Genomic DNA, 14,145 nt, shown 5'->3' with positions numbered 1-14,145 from the left:
TTCATCATTTTGAGTGCATTCATTGGGGAACCTTTCTGTGTGTTTTGTGAGTAGTCCCCTTATCCCTATTTGCACCGTAGGATTTGCATTATTGTTATTTACTATTTCACTGTTACTTAAGATGATGTGGGAGCTTTCCCCTCTTTCACCCATTCCCCCGTTTTATGTATTGGTTAGATTAGCAATCTCCTGCATAGCGCCAAACGTGCCTCATCTCAAGCGAACTCATGGTGGGCATACATTGTGTTCTCTGAGATCTGTTTCCCGTTTCTACGTACTTTGTCCATGCGTATTGGATCAAGAGTTTACGAAGAACCTTCCGGTTGGGCCGATCTGACTATGCTCCGGAGTTACTACTCTGAGAACTCCTGCTAAGCACATGCTCACTCCTCTGTCAGCATGAGGCCAATTTTGGGCCATTACTATAGGTGCTAACTACTGTATATAGGGCTCGTTTCTTAACTGAAAAGCATAAAAATGGACAGGACACTCTTAAAATACAGATCTATACACTTAAACCTATTTCCAGGACTCATGGTGAGGCCCTCTGCAGAAGTCAGAGGAACCTTCTTCTAGAACATCGGGTGGAGCTATATATACCCTTCTATCTCTCTATGGGGACATCTCTAGTCACAAGACATACGAGCGAGTTGCAATCCCTTCTGCACAGTCATTCTACATGACATGATGGGGAGGGTTAATACCAGAGTGATCCCGCCCGGTTAACGCATTAAGACTGTTAGCCCCTTATATTACTTCGTAGTCACCAGAGAGGGGCTACACTTTCATAAATCAAAAGTTTAATGCGTTTAAGTGAACACGAATCTAACATTATATTTCATTCACTTATACATTTAGGCTTATTACCATGTGCATGGGATTTCAGTAATCTCATACCTCTTGGAATATGAGACCAATTCACATAATCTTAAAGGCTGGCCTTATCCCACCAAAGTCTTATTACGTTTTTGAAAATCTCTAAATGTGACATCAATTGTAGTGAAGTGTCGTAATCTATTACTGGTTGTATATCTGCTGAAGATGAGAAGACTCCTTCTAATGTCTTGTCTGAAGTTACTCCCATATAGAGCATATACTACAAAAGGAAAATGACAGACAACCCCTAACCTGTTCTTAATTTTGGGTATAGAGGGGACACCGGCCTGCTTTCACACTGCAGCCAGTTTTCACTGAGCTGCCGTGGATATGTGGGCAATCCGGCTAATTCTCTTGTCTGGACAGGGTGTCTACTGGTCCATTTTATAAAAAGAGCCTGGGATCCAGAGATATGTTGACTTGGAGCATTCTTTCAATCCAAGACCTCAACCTTCTCCAAAGGGAGGACACCACCGGGCACATCAACCACATATGAATTAATGAGGCTTGGCCTCCGCATCCCTTGGGGCATATTGAGGGGTATCCTGGAACAAACCTGGAGAGTCTCTAAGTGGGGTCAGATACCAGCGAATCATAACTTTATACGCATTCTCCTTAATGACTGTGAAAATTGAGCATTTGGTTACCGCCAGGAGGATGTCGTTACAGTCCTCCTCATCCAGTTCCTTCCACCCCCCCTCCCCCTCTCAAATCTTGTTCCCACTGGATCATGTATTTTAGTTTTTTAGGAGCGATTTGAGGGGAATGAACTATAGATCCATACAGGAGTGAGATGAGACCCGGTATCCCCGTTTCATTCAATCACATAGATTCAAATCTGGTGAGGGGTTTTCTGGGGCCCGACTTTATATAAAAAGCCTTAAGTTGCAGATAATGGAAAATTTCCCTGCTAGGGATATTCTTTTCTTTTTTAAAAGCTTAAAACGATTTAGGCTTTAATTCAGGACCCAGGTCCCTGTGTCTTAGAATCCCTGCTCCTAACCAGGTTGAAAAGCTCCTCTCCAATAATCCCGGTTTAAAATTTGGATTGACGAAAATGGGGGACATTGAAGAGTCTGGAACCGTCAGAGTGTCCGAGTCTCAATGAAGCCCATCATTTGAGAGTGAGCTATTGTTGGCAGCTCTGAATTATTCTGAGTTTTTTTTATTTACTGGGATCCAGAGTAAATTGTGGAGTTGCAGGCAAACATTTTTTGATGCAGCGGGAAGTACACAAGAACAGACGCACAACGTTTAGGGATAAGCCTGTGTCAGGTGGACAGCGGACTTTGCTGTACTTGCTTGAGAAGTAGGTGGCAAGGTCTTAGGCTGTGTGGTTGGAGGGGGGTAGAGGTGCAGTTGGGCAGAGAAGGGAGCTAAAGGTGGCAAATAGGCATTGAGGGTTAGGGGACAGCGTTAGTATGAGAGAAGAGTAGGTTTGCTTGGCAAAGGAAACACAGTGTTATAGGAGGTGAGTAGGAATTTATAATGGTGGAAATCGGCTTTAGAGTGTGATTTCCTCCAGTGACTTTCAGCAATGCGTGAGCACTTTTGGATGCAGCACCTGTGCGCTATGTTTGTCATCTAAGTCTCGGGGGTGCGCAAACTTGCTGCGCCCCCCCCCTGCCTGCTCTCCATCTGTCGCGCCACCCCCCAACCCCCTTACCTCTAATGCAGCGTCAAATGACCCTGCGGGGTCATGTGACGTCACATGACCACGTGGCATGATTTGACGCCGCGTTACCATGGAGATGCGTAGACTGAAGCCGGCCATGTGAGCCGTGCCGCCCAGTTTGCGTACCACTGTTCCAAGTTGTCTGATCCGACGTGTGGTGGTAGGAGCTGTCTTGTCTAAGGCTAATGAACGTGTACTGTTGTATTGAGAGGTTGCCAGGTCTGGGCAGGAAAGTGTAGAGATGGAAGAGCAGAGAGGTTGAAAATTGGTGAGGTCTAGAGCATCTAGATTTCCGTATGTGCATGTGTAAGAAGGTGTTGTGGCGGGTGCAGACGATCGAGTCCAAAGGTTAGGAGGTGGTGATCAGAGAGCGGGAAGGGAGTGTTAAAGGAGTTACACTTACCCAAATCTGGCAAAAACAGGTCACGGAAGTGTAGTCCACTGGGCGAGACTAAAGGAGGAGGTTAAGGAGAGCAATTGTAAGGCTGAAGGTGCATTGGAATTGTCAATAGTTAGGTTAAAGTCTCTAAGTATGACAGCTGGTGTATCAGAAGGGAGCAACCTAGGCAGCAGAAGTTTCAAGAAATTAAGAAGTTCGTTAAGGGGGGCGATAGATGACAGCAATATGGAAGGAGAGGTGAAAAAAGAGATGCAGTGTGAACTTCAAATGACTAGAAAGGAGGGTATGATGTGAAATGTGCAGTGGAAGTAGGATAACCAGTCTGCTGCCCTGTCTGTTCCCAGGTCTGGGGTGTGACAAGGAGAAAGACCAGCAGAGGGGGAGAGAGCAGGGAGGTGGTGTCTGAGGGTGTGAGCCAGTTTTCTGTAATGGTTAGGAGGTTGAGAGTTGAAAATGAAGTAATGGATTGCTGTGAGTTTTTTTACAGACAGATTGTACACCCCTTCTGAAATCACAGCTGCATTCAATCTGAAGCCCTCAGTCTACATCTGCGTTGCCCCAAGGCTGACAGCCTTTGGCGCAGCCGAAGGGCAGCCAAAGAGTGTGAGCCGTTCGCTGATGTTAAATATGCTCTTTTTCAATCTGAAACTCACCAGCCCTTTTCTCCCCTGCACCCAATTTTCCAACTCTAATTGTCCATGAAATGTCTGTGAATTGACTGTATAACCTCTGTTCATTTAATGTAACCATGTATTTTTATCTTAACTCTGTGCCCAGGACATACTTGAAAATGAGAGGTAACTCTCAATCTATTACTTCCTTGTAAATAAATGATTACAACTCCATAAGGCACAGGAGAGAGGAAGGCAGGGGTGTAATGGGGATGAAGTTGGAGTTATTAGTAGTGTGTGGTGAAATGTAGGCCTTGGGGTAGGGTGTGGTACATAAAGGGATTGGCATGTAGATACCATCAGGATAAGGTGATGCCACCACAAAGTATGAGTAATCGTGAGAGGGAATGGCTGGATGTGATGTGCGAGGGAGATGGAGTTGATGGCTGCAAAATGGGGAAGATGTAAATAGAGAATGGAAAATTAGGAAGGAAGGCTTAGAGAAAGTGTGGGAGCTACGGATAGAGGACAAAGTACAAGTGAGAGTAAAGTAACAGTAGAGTGGGGGGGGGGAGCTGAAGTATTTACTTAACATGGAGCTGAAGTGTTTAATGTTCTGAGTGTTGGCAATGACAGGGCAGGGCTGACACCCTGTGGTTGCCCTTCGGCTGCCGCCTTTGGAGCAACGCTGAAGTGGTTCTGAATGAATTGTTATGCAGGTCCTGTAATCCAGAGCAATACAAATTGCAGACTTTTTAATTTATGGGTGAAGGACATTTTCTTCCCCCGAGGGACGCTTACTTCCGCCATTTTTAAATCGAGTATCCTCCACGTTAAACTCTGTTTGTACATAGGCTGGCCACTGCTTTGAGTCTTAACTTTCTCAACCCCTAATTCCAATCAAGATGTGAAGATGCCCTATTCTTGGCTGTTTTCTTTATCTGCAATCATTCATCTTGGTTTTTCTGCATAACTGCTTGTGATCCGTATATAAACACTGTGTCAGGTTATGTTCTCTAGGCCATCTGTTTTCTGTCTCTCCCATCGAGGACAGTAGATGTATTATTTGCTACAGATTTGACTTTTTATGCTGGCGACTTTTCTGATACTTGATATGTTTTCTCTGCTACTTTGTTTTACAGACATTTACAGTGTACAGACATGAATTAGGGTCTTGTGTGTGTGTGTGTTTGTGTTTTGGCATAATGAGTGCATAATGTTTTCAGAACGCTGTGTGTGCCACATTCTTTTGTGGTAAGTGTGTTTACAAACTATATGTAGAAAGATGGTGGAGCACTGCAAAGAAATAGGGCTGGAGGCAGATCCGTGAAAAATAAAAATGCTTTAATCCAAATGCATGGTAGCAACAGCTACATTAAAAGGGTCCTCTAACGCGTTTCGCGCTTTAATAGCGCTTTATCAAAGAGTGACCCATGTCCCCCCTGATCCCCCTTATATGCTGTGAACAGCATATAAGGGGGATCAGGGGGGACATGGGTCACTCTTTGATAAAGCGCTATTAAAGCGCGAAACGCGTTAGAGGACCCTTTTAATGTAGCTGTTGCTACCATGCATTTGGATTAAAGTATTTTTATTTTTCACGGATCTGCCTCCAGCCCTATTTCTTTGCAGTGCTCCACCATCTTTCTACATATACTCTATCTACAAAACGGAACGGATGCACGCTGTCATGGAGCAGAAGGGGTTAATATGTGAGTGACCTACTATGTTTATGGTTATTGTGACTATAGGGTATGTGCAGGGCTCCAGCCTATGATACAGGATATTTTCTATCCACATAGTGATTGCACTGGGAGTCTCTTTATATAAGGGCTTCCATGTGGTTTCGCTTCTAAGAGTGGTAATTTTTGTTCTGTCCATGTTAGGCTTCATATGGTGAGCCATATACCCTGTCACACATCCACACATTTATTATTCAATTAACATACCCCGGTCTCCTAGGCATTATGGCCAACATTGCACAATCCTGGATTTAGAAGCACCATCAAGAGATTCATTTCTCATCCTTTGCTGTGTTTACAAACTATTCCTCTTCCTTAATTAAATGAATCTCAGGAAACTTGGAGCACTGCTTACATCCGTGTTGAGATAACAAATGGCAAAGAGAGTGTGTCTCCCATATACAAAAAGTGATTTAATGGGTCATTGGGCAAACGGCTACGTAACGGAGCTCAGTGGCTCCCACCAACGCGTTTGGAGCTCTCGCTCTTTCTCAAGGTGCATAATTAAAATTACTTACCGGGTTTCTTAAATACCTGGTCGTTTGCATCAATTTCACCCCTCCGTTCACCTCATGAAAGTAACCGGCGTGACCAAGGAAGGTGACGTCAGAGCGCACAAGCAGGGATTCAATGAAGCAAAACTTTATTACACATACGAACAAACATACAAACAAAGCCAAATAATTGCAACCCGGACAGTAAAAGAACAAACTTATATAAACCTATTGCAAAATTAAAATTGAAGTGTGAATTTATTTCTGTATTCATTAATTGCTAAGAATACATCGGTAGTAAATGTTTTATTATACAATATACATTGTGTTGGAAAGATTTATTTGCCAACACCTTATGTGGTGGTTATTTTTCCTTCCACGTGGAGGCACCGCCAAATTTTATTCTACAGTGGGACCTCCGGTATATGTTGGGTAAGTGGGATCAGTACAAAGAACCTGGAGGTTTATATCAGCTAGGGAACCCAGGGCAGAATTGAACAGGCGTGTATGATATTTACATGTAAAGAAGGGATACACTTTTTTTTTTAATGTTATCTTTAAATGTTACCTGAACTAGTACTCATCAGTGGTTCTCCCGACAGCTGGGGGAACCCCCAGTTCAGGAACAGCGAGCACAGCACGTTCCACCATGCAAACTGTGGAAACAATATGACCACCATGGTCAGGTCTCGCTCCGGGGCCAATAGAAAAGCCGCAACATAATTGGGAGATTTATTTGCAGCTTTCTCTTGGGGACTTCGGCAGCCATGTTTTTAGTCTGCCGCCCTGTTTGTTTTTTTGTGTCAAAACCAGCACACAAAAACTACCAATATCCTCCCAGCTGGGGGGTCCCTGGATGCCGGGCGACCACCGATTGAGCTCCAGAGAAAACCCCAGTTCAGGGGATATTAAAGAGAAAAGATTGTAGGTGAGTGCTGCTTTATATTGGAACATTAAAGCGAACCTTAGAAATATTGTATGGGACCCCTTGTTTCCTGAGACACATCCAGTAAAGGTATCGCGGGTACTTCCATATACTACAGGTAAATATCTCGGAAACCAGGAGTTTCCCGGAGCTGCAATGAATGCAGTTCAGCTCTGGGGACCCCCTGATTCCCATCCATGAGAGGGGGTCGCGGTGTTAAACTATTTAAACGACGACTAAAGTGGTGTACATGATGTGATGCAGCCTGAATGCACTTGTTGAGGCTGCACATGTTTACTCGGTATAAGAGAATATAACATGGCTGCTGTTATCTCGGGAGAGTATTAATGCAACGAAACTGTTCCATGCCTTTTGTGAAACCACAGTTTAGTCGGACAGTTTATTTGCCAACTGTAGATGCAATGACAAATTGCCAAATGCAAATGAACATGCACTACAACGATTGCCATACCTCCTCTACTAATTATATTTGCTCTAACCTCCCTTCTTTTCAAACTACATATTTCTTTCTACCATGCTCCTTATGTCTCTAACTCCATTCGTATTTCTCTCTTTCTCCTTCCTTCTCCACTTCTCCGTTCACATGAACTTCTTTCCTCTCTGCACCCTCGGACACTACACAGCAATACCCCCTACACTAAAACTCACCGCTACAAATCCTGCTCACACATCCGCTTTCTTTCCATGCTTCTCCTTGCTTCTGGGAATATCTCACGCAATCCTGGCCCCTGCCTCCTTTCTACATGCTCTCGTCCTCGCTTCCCAGATACAACTTTAGTTCCTGGTGGTATAAATACCTCTAACCTCATATCTATCCCCTGTTAACTTCCCTCCTCCCTCCTGTCTCCCTTTCTCCTGTGCCCTTTGGAATGCATGCTACCTTTCCTCTCTGTACATGACTTCCCTTTTCTCTCACTCTCTGCTCCTTATTGCAATAATCAAGAATTTGCTCACTCTGCACTGGAAGTTGCCCTCTCTTATGGTGCATTTCTCCCACACCCCGCGCCCTGATGGCAGGGGTGGAAGTGTGGGTCTCCCCGTCCTCCTCAATCTTCCATTACCAAACCCTTCCTATTACTCCTTCTTTCTTTCTCTTCCTTTGACGCTCGCACTGTATAGCTTTTTTTTCTCTCCTCCCTCTCCATGTAGCGGTCATCTATCTCCCATCTACTTCTACTCATCCATCACCTATCTACTTCTACTCATCCCCCTTCTGTCTTTCTTATTTGAATCCTGGCTCTCCTTCTTTCCCTCCTCTGACTCCCCTGTTCTTCTCCTTGGGGACTTCAGCTGCCATACAGATGACCCCCGCTCTCCCTTCGGCTTCCTGCTTTCTCTCTCTAACCTCCTTTTGGACTTCACCAATGGACTGCAGCCAGCACCCACAAATACGACCACTACCTGGACCTGGTTTTCCCCCAAAACTTTTCTCTCTCTGATTTCTCCCTTATCCATCTCCATCTACCCCTTGTTTTTGCAGAGACCTGCAATCTGTTAATCTGCTGGCTCTTGGTTCCACTTTGCGTTCCTCTCTCTCTGCTCCGCTACAGACTCTGACAACCTGATCACGAAATACAACTCTGACCTACCCTCCCTCCTCTTGATCCAGATGCCCCTCTTTCTTTTTTTTCTCTCTCTTCCGTTCTCATCCTACCCCGGGCCATGGCTAAACTGTCACACGAATGCACCACTCCTGCACTCGTTGAACGCCTCTGGAGGAAATCTCATACTCTCCCTGACTTCCTTCACTACAAATGTATCCAATCCTGTTTCCACTCTGCCCTCTACGAGGCTAAACAAACCTACTTTTCGTCACTAATCAACACTCGCAAGTCTAACCCAAGTCAACTCTTCTCTATCTTTGACTCTCTACTCAGACCACCATGTTACCTGTTTTCCTTTCTCCATTTCCTTCCCGCCATAGTCTTTGCTGACTATTTCAAGACAAAGGTGGATTCCATTCAGCAAGGCATCCCCTCTCTTTCTCACATTCAATATCTGTACCTAACTCCTGCCTTTCTTGACTTTTTCCTCTGTAACAGAGAAGGAAGAGTTGCTGTTGCTCTCCTCTTCCCTCTACCACTTGCCCTCTTGACCCCATTCCCTCCAATCTCCTGAAACCTCTCGCTCCTACGCTAATTCCTACACACATATTCCACTCCTCCCTCTACTCTGCTACCTTTCCCACGTTCTTCAAGCACACACCAATAATACCATTACTCAAAACCTGCAAGCTTGACCCTACCCGTCTCTCTAATTATTACCCTGTCTTCCTCCTGCCTTTTGCCTCTAAACTCCTTGAACATCTTGTATTCTCTCACTTGCTCCATTTTCGCACCACCTATTCTCTCCTAGACCCTCTACAATCTGGTTTCCGCACTGCTCACTCCACTGAAACAGCCCTCACTAAAATTCCTAATTACCTCCATGCTCCCAAAGACAAAGGTTGTTATACTCTGCTCACATTACTTGACCTCTCTGCAGCCTTTGATACTGTGGACCACCCTCTTCTCCTTCACATTCTCCATAACCTTTGTATCTGTAACAGAGCTCTGTCCTGGATCTCCTCTTACCTCTTCCATCGTACTTTCAGTTTCTCATTTGCCAACATCTCCTCCTCTATCGATCTCTCTGTGGGGGTACCCCAGGACTCTTCCCTTTTCACTCTCTAGGATGACCTTATCACATTTCTTGGGTTCAAATATCACCTCTATGCTGATGACACACTAACTTACCTTTCAACTCCTGACCTTGCACCTGCCATATAGACAAACATTTCTGAATGTCTCCGCTATATCATCCTAGATGGTTATTCGCCGACTCAAACTTAACATGTCAACGATGGAGCTCCTCCCAAGCCTGGCCCTACTGCCCCCTTCTACATTACTGATGGCAGTACTATCATATACTCAGTATCACAAGCATGTTGCCTGTGTCACATTTGACTCCTCCCTCACATTCTCCTCTCACATTCACAGTGTGACTACAACTTGTTGTTTTTGAAGTAAAATGTCTTTGGAGGCACCTTGGGCAAATCCCTTTCATGGTGACGGAAGTGTGTAACGGAACTGACGTCGCTGCTGAACTATGTGTACTGGAAGTGTCATAAGTGAATCGTGTTCTCCGCGCATGCTCAGAAGCGCCCGTAGTCGCTCGCACATGTCGCGCATGTGCAGAGGCTCACACACATTCACATGCGTGCAGAGGCTCACACACATTCACATGCGTGCAGAGGCTCACACACACACACACACATGCGTGCAGAGACACACACACACACACACACACACACACACTTAGAGAAATTACCAGTGAGTTTAACCCCATTGCTGCCATGGAAGCCATTCATCCATGAAAAAGCATAGAAGGGGTTAATTCTGAATGTGACATGTACATATTGTAAAGCTCAAATATGTTCTTTAATGGGGACATTTAATAGTACAGCATGGTATTAGAAAATGCAATTCTAATGTGACTAACCACATTCCTTTAATTGCCAATAAAATTTTATATATATATATATATATATATATATATATATATATATATATATATATATATATATATATATATATATTATATATATATATAGCACAATCGCAGTGGAATATAGGATTGGAACAGGCCCTCTTATGCTGCTTATTTTACTTCTTGCTACTGAATACTAGAGAGCTATTGAATAAACTGCGATTTTAGTCCTGACGGGGCACTATCTCAAGGAAAGTCCCATGGATGTCAATGCACTTTCACAGTTTTAATGAATAAGCCTCACCGATTCTGTCCCTACCAGGTAGGATTGCCTTTGTCTGTCCCAAGCTTGCTAGATTATAAAACTTACTATTCCACAACGTGTGACCTGCATTGTAAAACGCCTTTTTGTTTTCCAGATGCACATGATCCATTATGAGGATACAGGCGCTTCATCAATTGTGTTAATCTGAATCATTCTATGTCCCATTGGAGACTGAATGGGAAGAATGGGTGTGCCATTTCCAGGATTACTTCGAGAGCAAAATGCATTCCAAGTCCAGACAGTTCTAAACATGTAAATCTGCACAACTTGCAGTACTTGTCTGAGAATAACAATTTCCTCGACATTTGCCGGACCCACAAGGACACAATGCTGCTGTCACGGATCGAGAAGCCTTATTTTTTACTCTTTTTAGTTTTTTCTCAATTGCTGTTCATTTTACTTCTGTACCGACGTGGAGCCACGAGCATGCTGCAGGGGGTGTTTGGCGGATCGTACACGCTATGGGACTACTCGAAGACGCAGGATGTGTACACTAACCTAAGTTTGCTCACGCCAGATCCCGACACTGTAAACACCCAGTATTGCCCTATAAAATCACCCATACTCGGTACGTATGCTGTTGAACATTGATTACTCTTGCTGCGCAGTGACCTACTGGCCATCACCTGAATCTCCATGTGCAATCCGTTCATGTAGAATGGTCCATGGCATTTCAGGTGTGGAAACCCTTGAAAAGAACGAATGTAAGGCACATAGGGATGGGTTTAATAAAGGGCTCAGAAGTTGTGTAAATAGCAGGAGCAAAGACCAGAAGAAAGCATTCAAAGGCCGGTTTCTATTTACTGTAGCACATGTAAACTCTAAATAGGAAAATCTACTTCATGGCCGTTTGCTAATACCTTGTTTATGCATAAACTGGAATTAAACCGTTTGAGTCCAATAATAATAGGGTGTAGGAAGTAGCGTCACGCTCTGTGTATACTGTACGTATGCTACATCAGACTGTATCTGATGAGGCACATGAATAAACCTAATGGAAAGTAGACTACGGTTTAGTTGGTGTGTATAGGAACAGCGCCATCTGTAATATTAAACTCACCGAGTCGCTATAGTAAGACACAATCCATGCGATCGTTTTGACTAATTAACCCCTCATATGCCACAGAGACTGGCAACACAAAAGTTTACCCTTCAGCTCTTAATGAAAGCTGGGGGGGGGGGGAGGGGTTAAAATCTTGAATTTCATCAATGTGTTGCAAGCCCTGTGGCACTCCACTGGTTAACCCTTCTGGCAATGAAATGGGCTAATGCTGGAGTGGCCAACTCCAGGTCTGAACAGGTCAGGTTTTCAGCATTTCCCTGCGTCAGCACAAGTGCCTCAATCAGTAGCTCGATGGAAGACTGTACCAGCTGTGCTGAAGCAGAGAGATCCTGAAGACCTGTTGGTGGCCCTCTAGGACCTGAGTTGGCCACCCCATGGCTAATGTTTTGTACGAAAAACGCATACAAAGTGTTGCTTTGCATATGTTCTGATTTGTTTACTTGTTTCACTTTATTAGAAATGTCCACTGACGCACAGTTAGTACACAAAGTCGCCCACGCCTGGAGAGGGAATGAGGGGATGGAACGGACGGAGGGGGGAAGCAAAGGGGGAAATATGGTAGAGAAGCCACGTGTTGTGGGATTACAAGAAAAATGAAACATGGCAAGATGGAGAGGCGCAACGTTTGAAATAGTTTGTTACATCCTATTTAGAATTATACAGAGCTTTATAGCACTATAAGTGTTAGGTCAGTGAGTACATACTGTATCATTTAATATTGGTTACCATGTTATCAAGTCTACTAGAGTGCTGTAAATGTCATCAAATTCAGATTTCTCTGTTCTAATTCCTTGATAATCAAAGACTTTTGATGAACAGGAAAGTGCTTGCACAAAACCATGAAACGCACAGTATATTTGCATAGTAGATGAGGTTGAAAAATAATGTCTGTCCATCGGATACTCCTCCTATATTTGTATTTATATTGATCCAGAGAGAGGCAAATCTCCACCCTATGTATCTCCTCACCCTACCCCCCCCCCCCCTTCTCTCTCCCCCCCAAACTTTAATGTATTCAGCGGTCAGGCTGGGCAATATTCCACTCCAAAAAACAGTTGTCAACCATAAAACCATAAAACCATAAGTTAGACACTAATATTATGATATTGCTATAACCCAATGTAATGACGAATTGGGTGGTGCACAATCAAAGAATAGATTGGAACAATGAACCTATGCAGAGCGAGAAATTTCCACAGGATATGCACTCTTCGTGTATCTTTATTATACAACAATATTCTTCTATATCAATGTAAATCATTAAAATGGTAGCGTGCAGATGAAAATCTAATCACAGCGAAGACGCGCATCTCTATACAAAACCACTTCTGTATAATGTAAATCCTGAACTGGGCGTGTGAGAGTTAAAAGCAGAAACAACTGCTGTAAAGTGCTTAGAGAAAATGAGTGACCAGCAGTGCCATGTTTTTCTGTTCTTCTGTCTTCATTCTAGCATAGGTTTGCAACCCTGTAAAGGGTCCCTTTGTATTGTACCCACTGTGATGTATCCAGTACACTCACTATAATAGCACAATTGGCACACATCTATTGAAAATACAGACTCTGTTCATGCTAGATATAATTATTACTAGTTCCCATCACTTATTGATAAGCCGATATGGACAGATGTGTACAAATGCAGTGCTATCTGTTTGTTTTTTGGGAGGCGCAGCGCGTGACCGCTTTCTCTCTGCTCTCTCTGCGCTGCTCTTACAGACGGCTGGCGGCCCGCCAGGGTTAACGCAGCGGGAGTCCCATTCAGAAGCAGGGACTGCCGCTGCGTTGATCCTTATGGGAAATGCTCCCTGCGCTTGGTCGCGATCACGGCCACACTTGGGCGGCGATCCTCCTACTCCAAGCGCCGCACAGGAGGAATTTGTATCGCGCCACACCTGTATAATCATGCTCGGTCGCCAGCGCGATGAGGGATTAGGTTGCTGATGATGTATAGGTAGTTACCAGACACCCATGATCGCATGAAGTCTAATATGTGAAATAGTCCGCCAAACCAGGGGTGCGCTAACCTTTCTGTCTGCTCACCCCCCCCCCCCTTCTTGGGCCCGCCCTCCTTACCTAGTCTCTGGCGGCGTCATATGATGTCACAATGTCATGTGATGTCGTGTTGTCATGTGACGCTGCGTTGTCAAATTGACAGAAAGCAGGTAAGAGAAGTTACAGAGGCCTCACGCCTCCCCTGGCATTTCATTTAAATGCCGTGGGGAAGAACGCGTGGCCTCTGTAACTCCTGCCCCCCCCCCCCCAAGAAAATCCTGCGCCCCCCCAGTTTGCACACCCCTGCTCCAGACTATGAAGTGAGTGTTCTACGTTCTTCACCTATTTCAACTTCTCCCCTGTGATTTTTTTTTGGAGGGGGCACCGCGCTTTTCCCCAAAGCATTTCAATTAAATGCCGGGCGACTGTGCAAGGCCTCTGTAAGTTCAGATGGCTTCGGACGACGCAGCATCAAATGACGCCGCGGGGTCACGTGACGTCACATGACCCACGGCATCATTTGAAACCGCATCGCCATAGCAACACGACGTGA

The 14,145-nt window shown here is 44.6% G+C and overlaps 1 protein-coding gene across 3 annotated transcripts in view; it reads left to right on the top strand.

Annotated features, from left to right (window-relative positions):
• The window catches only part of LOC142491290 (beta-1,4-galactosyltransferase 3-like), an 80,302-nt gene that overhangs the window by 7,517 nt on the left and 58,640 nt on the right, over positions 1-14,145 (top strand). For all 3 annotated transcript variants that reach the window (XM_075593631.1, XM_075593630.1, XM_075593629.1), the window contains exon 2: positions 10,632-11,105. In XM_075593631.1, the coding sequence (XP_075449746.1) occupies positions 10,694-11,105 (412 nt within the window). In that variant the 5' untranslated portion in view covers positions 10,632-10,693. The remainder of the gene's footprint in view (positions 1-10,631; positions 11,106-14,145) is intronic.

The sequence above is a fragment of the Ascaphus truei genome, chromosome 3, assembly GCF_040206685.1.
Source record: "Ascaphus truei isolate aAscTru1 chromosome 3, aAscTru1.hap1, whole genome shotgun sequence".
Lineage (NCBI taxonomy): Eukaryota > Metazoa > Chordata > Amphibia > Anura > Ascaphidae > Ascaphus > Ascaphus truei.
The sequence above is the reverse complement of the archived record's forward strand: the minus strand, read 5'-3'. Positions and strand labels throughout refer to the sequence as shown.